The sequence below is a fragment of the Diachasma alloeum genome, unplaced genomic scaffold (genome assembly GCF_001412515.2).
Source record: "Diachasma alloeum isolate Michigan unplaced genomic scaffold, Dall2.0 Dall_scaffold_00208, whole genome shotgun sequence".
NCBI classification, from domain to species: domain Eukaryota; kingdom Metazoa; phylum Arthropoda; class Insecta; order Hymenoptera; family Braconidae; genus Diachasma; species Diachasma alloeum.
Window position 1 is genome coordinate 1,759,260 of NW_021680373.1, and position 6,952 is coordinate 1,766,211.

Here is a 6,952-nt window from a genome sequence, read left to right on the forward strand (position 1 = left end):
CCCTGAAAATTACGTCAACCCCCACGAAATTTCAATCCTCCCCCAACAGTCTCCACCAGCAAAAGAAAGACTCCCTCGAACAGAAGCGAAAAAACCTTCAGAGTTCTCCGAGGTAATCCCTAAAAAAATCGCACATCCCCCACCCGAAATGTCCTCGGAATTCGCATGAAGCCGCCAAGGTCTCGAGACGCCCTTTGCACGGGCGGTTAGCTCCAATATCTAGATGAGGGATTATTCAATGATAAAAATTGCCCGAGTCACGACGATGTCAACCCGCCCTCCCCTCCCCCTCCAACCCCGATCGTATCTGAAATGATTGCATTAAGATATCATACAGTGTAACAATATTAACCCCATACGTCCGTATCGTATTATTATTTCAACGGAACTCCAATTGCCCTCTGTCATCCCTCCGACCCCTCGTCCCCGACCCCTCGGCATCTCGGATAACCTCCAGACGTGTTCATACCGCGTAAAAGTGTCTCGTCAGGTATTGCTTCAGTATTCCTCCGTCGTACCTACTAAATGACAAAATTGTGGAAACGTTCACGGTCTCCACCACCAGTTCCGGAAATTTCCGGCATTTTTTTTTTCACCATCAAAGCTACCAAAAGCTCCCTAAATTCCTTCAACATCGTTCTGCCCGAGCATAAGAACTCCTTAATCACCTAAATATAGAAATCATCGAGCTTGGTGCATTCGTGGATTGACTTTCCCCTCCTCTCCTTCATCTCTTTCGACGTATAATGCTGTATACATCAGTGCAACTCGGTGTGCATCGATCTGCGAACTGACCCGGCTCTATTTCAAGGCATCCCTGATGCTTTACTACGTCCGCAAATTTTATTCCGGCTGACGGAGAAGCGGCGGGGCGGCGGAGGGGTGGGAGAACAACGGGAGGGAGAGGGGGGGCTGTATAACTTCGACATTAGCCCCATGACGTTGATCCCAATATAGCAATAAAATCCAGCATTGTATCCGGAATAATAAATTCATGAAAATCCTGACCTACGCTCAATTACTCATGTAAATGAATTTTTATCTCTCTTGTTTCAGATCTAAACAACGTCCCTCTCCCCCCCGAAAGGACAGGATATTGTTCACCAACACCAAGTGAATAAAATCAACAATATTTCGTATGCAATCTAAGGCAAGTAGAAAGGGCGAAGGCCGCGGAAGGGGGTACAGCAGGAGAAAATTGTATCCAAGAAGAAATAAATCATCAGTGCGTTTGTCGTTTTACTGGTGTTACAATCGGACTTTGATAAAATCATTGTCCAAGTGATTGATAGTAAATATCATTGCCGAGTTGGAAGTTACGAGTGAATATCACGTTGAATAGTAAAATCTGTGAGGAAAGGGGAAGTGGAGGTCTGTGCGGTGAACAATAATAGGACACGATTATTTTTTTATTTAATCGTGGCCGTGTCTGTGCGCGCGTGTGTGTGTGAGAGTTTGGTGTGTTGACACGAGTCCTGAGTGGAATAAGAAGGGCTGCTGGAGGGTGGAGGGGCCTGGGGAGCTCCATGTTGTGAGCCCTTGGAGATCTGCCGCTGGCAGTGGTGAAAAAGTGGGTCCGTTGGTATGGAGTATGGCGGCGGCGCCGGTGGAGGCCGCGGGGGCGTCCAGCAAACGACTGGTGCACGCGGTATCACAGGCACCGATACGACCGACGCCGCGTGGCACAAACATGAGCAAATGATACTCATGGAGTCGTCGAGGCACAAGCAACAATGTGAGTTTTTAATTGTCAAATGTTTGTTGTTTAAGGGCTGGGGCTGGGGTTCAAGTACTTGAGACTGAATCATGACTTTTTCTGCAGTTGGGTTAAGGGGGAAGGACTGGTAGCTTGAACTTTATTTGAATTTAAGGTATATCCCGAGAAAACACTGCGAAAACTAATGTCTGAATTTCAGACAGTTTTGTAGACACTTTCAAACACTTTTGGGACATTAAAATGTGTCTGAATCAATGGAGGTATCTCAATTTCAGACACAACTGGTGTTTGAAATTTTTAGACATCAATTAGATTTTCAGACACTTTTAAAGATTCAGACGTTTTTTGCCAACTGCCAGCTTAAATTCAGATGGTTGTCAGACACCTAGTTTTTGCAGTGGATGAGTCAACTTTTCAGATGTGAGAAATATCTTAAAAATTAATGTTTGAATGGACTTTGCCGTCTGAATCTGGTGAGATATCTTAATAGTGAAATGTTTGAATCGCTCATAAATAACTGAATTTCAGATACAGAAAATATCTGAAAATAAATGCCTGAAATTTTTCAGACACAAAAAATGTCTTCCATCATTTTTAGACAGAAACGGTGGTTGAAATTTTCAGACACTTGCAGATTCAGACGTTTTTTACCATCTGACGTCTTAAATTCAGATAGCTGTCAGACACCTGGTTTTTGTAGTAAACAGGTTTTTCTTGAGATTGTCCACATGTTTTTCGTAGATGTTTGTGATAGTTCCCAGCTATTGAAAAAAATGATAACTAGCTGAACTACAGTGTTTAGGAGACGATAAATAATGAAATGAGGGCTTCTAAAATCCCCTATCAATTGAGTGAATGATACGGTTTCGATGAACTACGGCTGATTTTAAAGACTGAAATGATCGTTTTGAAGTGAGAAAAATTGGTCAAGTTCGTTCCAATGATCGTGAATTATTCATGATTGGAGGAAGTTATTCTATCCCGGTTTTTTAAAGGAGTATAAACAATGGATTAAGTTTTATTAAGTCTTATTTTAAAACCTGAGAAAGTAGTTTTTACATGAAAGAAAACTTTGTGAAGTTCACTTTTACGATCTTCAGTTATTGACGATTACAAGGGGTGATTTTTCCCTTTTTTATTTTGGAAAGGTGAAATAGAATGGATTTTGTTAAATTATCAAAAAATAATTGGTGAACTTCATTCCGGCGTCATTTTGCTCCTCTTTTTGAAAAAGTGAAATACAATCGGTCTTAGAATATCAGTATCTCCTAATCTAATTCTACGATTCAAATGAATCAAGTCTCGTCTCAAAGCCTGAAAAAATACTTTCAAAATGAAAAAAGAAATGTTGAATTCTGACGGAAATCGGTCCATTTTATCCGGTTCATCTTTTCAAGACTTCAAAATAAAATTTTTCAGTTTAAACTCAAATTCCAGAGATTGGGGTTAATCGATGTGGGCATTTGTCGAGTGAAAAAACCAGAAGCGGGAGAGGGGGGCAAACCGAACAGATAGAGAAAGATACAGAGAAGAAAGAAAAAAGATTGGGGGATGTATTTTTAAACGGAGGCAAAGCCCCGACCCTCCTATACTTAGGAATTGCCTTCGGTCGTTGCGAGAAATAGCGGTCACGTAGCGTTTGTTCCGCCCCTCAGAAATAGACGTCTCAGTGAATACCTGAATCTCACTCATTCCACGTAATTCCCTTTTGGCCGTGTAATTCTATCAATAATTGATTGTGGTAGTTGGGGTAGTTGGATTGATTATGACTGTAATGATTGCAATTGAATGCCGAAGATTTTGAGACGTAAGTTGGACCGATGCCTGATCGACGACTCTCCGACAATCTCAAGACTCTTCACTGATGATTATTTTTGTTCTGGCATTTCGACGGTAGGAAGAGGAAGGAACGGGGGAGAATCCTTTTGATATCAGTCATTGACCCCCGCTGTAGTCAATAGTATTATATTGGTCGGCCTTGGGTCGGGGCTTGAGGATATCCAAGTACCTTTTGCAGTTTCGTTTGGATTAAATCAGTAGCGAGGCAGTAAAACGGTTTAAGTCGTTTGGTTATTGACCGGTTTTTAATGAATATCTAGGGATCTAAGCGAGATAGTAAAATTTTTGTCATGACCTTTTTTGTAGCCCTCAATTCGTGTTGCAAAAAAGGTAATTACGAGAGTTTTGTTATCTCCCTTAGATTCGGAGATATTCTCCGAAAACTCAGGTAAGAGCTAAGGAGACTTGAACCATTTTACATCTTCGCTACTGAAATTTGTCATTGAACCTTAGACACAACGCGTCGTTTTCCCTTAACTTCCAGTGACTGGCTAACCGGAAGAAGTGCAAAAAAAAGATTTTTTTAAGTTGAAGTGTCTAAACAATCATAGTAATTTTAGAACAACATAATTCTCAAAATTCTCGAAGAAATTAAATTATTTCCTACAGATGAATTATTTTTTCCCATGTCGAATGAAAGTGCCCGTTACGCGACGTTGCCGGAAGCTCGGTAAACGCGCCCGGACAGTGTAGAGTGGAATCGGCAACGCTGAAGCCTGAATAACACGCAGTCGCACAGATTTGAAAGCACTAATTCATTTTTTTTATTCAACATTCCTTTCTTTGAGTAAATAATAAAAATTATTTTACTCGTTCCGTAGAAACAAGAGACTTGAAACAATTGATTTCCAGAGTAGAGAATTGATTTTTCATTAATTATTTATGAAAAATATCAGAATTAAAAAACGATCAATTATTTTCATACATTGAATTGTTGCCCGAATTTTCTGACTTGAAAATAGTGATGGAAAAAACAAAAACTTGTTCAATATTTTTCATCCAATGAAAAATATTAAACAAATAAATTTAAAAAATCCTGCAAAACTCTATTTAAATGGAAAATCGAATGTAAATCCTTCAAATTTTGAATCATAAAATAATTACAAAACGATAAAAAAATCTACAGTTGAATGAGGCTTGAGTGGAGGCTCTGATGTTGAACTAAAAGTACTTGGATATTCTTGAGTACCTGGAAAAAAAAATAAAATTGAATTATCAAGGAAAAAAATGTAGCAAAGATGAACACTACGAAGAGGCGAGGAAATTTAAATCTTGTTAATTGTTCGATAGTGGATACCATTAACGATACAACAGGTACTTACGCTCTGAATAATTTAGAGGATCAATTCCCTCACGAAGTGTTGAATTTTTTCCACATAATTCTAAATATAATTCAACGACTCGTCTACGAGCGTCCGTGTACAACGGTCTCTGCACCACACGTCACATCGAGATTTCTTTTCCTCATTCGAAAGTCATTTGCTAATTAATGCATTCATCTCAATTATTAAAATGAATTAAATTTTGAAGAAGTCAATAGTGAGATAGATAGTAATTTTAAATTATTGAATTAATCACGAATTAAATATTTGAATTCTGAATTATTTCATCAATTAATAATTAACTTCGGAGGTTTGGCGATTGAGATATATTTGCCCAATAGTCAATTTACAATCCCATATTTCAACTTATTGAATTCATAGTCAATTGAAAAATTTAAATTATCAATTATTCTATTATTTTCAAATTTCAACCCAAATATTAGGAAGAACTAATGATTAATTACAATATAGAACATAATTTTTCGCCAGAACTAATCTTTTCTCTCAGTGCAAGTCAACAGCATTTAATCCTGTCTGTTTCAATTATTTTCCTGAGTATGGGAATTTGTTGAGTTATCAATAGATGATGAAATAATGCGCAAACCGGATTTTTCAATTCCAACGAGCATGTCGAGTGTAAAATTACAAGCCGCTGGTATTAATACCGGATAATTTCAATGTTTGTCAGTTGAGCCGATAAATCCACGAGCTGCATTCCTGTGGTGCAGTTTCAATTAGTTGATATCCAATGAATGCGTGAAGTTACGCAGATATCATATTTTGGGTTAATCATCCGGATTCAAATCTGGGAGTGGTGATGGGTGGAGAATGCCGGTGTCAAGCACGGAAATGGCGTTTTTCGGCGGAGCTTATTTTTTCTGCCAGTGCGAATTTAGGGGGATAATCATGAAATTAAAAATAATTGAGAATTGAAAATAAGCGTATTTTAGGTAGATCAAAATGGAATTTATAAGTTTAGATTGAGGGAAACTAATTAAATGATAGATTCATGAATATTCAGCGTCAAATTACATTTTGCACAGAATTATTACCTTTTTGAACACTAGTTGTTTATAAATAAGTAATTGAAATTGTTTAAACTTTCGGGAAACTAATTTTTTAGGCATGAAATCGACTTCTGGTAATATTCTGAATATGAATAAATTTGTTACCATTCAAAAATGCTCGTACTTTTCAAAAAATTCAATTTTTCAATTATCTCATAAATTTTTCTCTAATTTTCATCAATCTCCTTCTGATTTTATTTCAGATTTTTCAAATATTTCCTGACGTTTCAATACCGAAATTGAAATTCAGACCTACAAAGTTTAAATAATAAATCATTGTAAAATGTGAAAGCCCTGATATTCCACTACAAAAGTAAAAGCATTTCACTGAAAAAAATAGTCAAAGTACTAGGCCATCCTCAACAAATCTATTGATAATTGCAATGCAATTTTTAAATTATCTCATCAATTTTCCTCTAATTTTCATCAATCTCCCTCTGATTTTATTTCAGATTTTTAAAATATTTCCTGACGTTTCAATATCGACATTCAAATTCAGACCTACAAAGTTTAAATAATAAATCATTGTAAAATGTGAAAGCCCTGATGTTCCACTACAAAAGTAAAAGCATTTCACTGAAAAAAGTAGCCAAAGTACTAGGCTATCCTCAACAAATCTATTGATAACTTTCGTAAGAGTGACCTGTGATTGAGCCTATAAATAACACGCGCTGTGTCTGGTTGCGACAAAAGAACCGCTCATTTGCACTAATTTTTTTCACGAGACATTTTCCCCTGTAAATTTGATAGTCACCGACTCGTCACATTCCATCTCTCTCATCCTGAAACCCTTTCAGCAAGTCTCACACATACCACTGACTACCACCCCATGATGAACAAATCTCACGCGCATATGTACTACATAATATCGGAGGTTTATGGCGTAGCACTATGTGCGTTAGTGTTTTGTGCCCTCAACCCCCGTTACCCAACCATCTAGCTCTCCCGGTCTCATCCACGCGTACACCGTCGCTCACTCCCCCCCCCCCCCCCCCCCCCCCCCCCCC

At 38.1% G+C, this 6,952-nt stretch overlaps 1 protein-coding gene across 2 annotated transcripts in view; it reads left to right on the top strand.

Moving 5' to 3' along the window:
• Positions 1 to 6,952, top strand: part of LOC107036358 (serine/threonine-protein kinase minibrain) — a 56,913-nt gene that overhangs the window by 9,825 nt on the left and 40,136 nt on the right. For both annotated transcript variants that reach the window (XR_001460782.1, XM_015254291.1), the window contains exon 2: positions 1,057 to 1,735. Coding sequence is in view for 1 of the 2 variants with exons in the window: in XM_015254291.1 (XP_015109777.1) it covers positions 1,585 to 1,735 (151 nt within the window). In the remaining variant the exon portion in view is untranslated. The remainder of the gene's footprint in view (positions 1 to 1,056; positions 1,736 to 6,952) is intronic.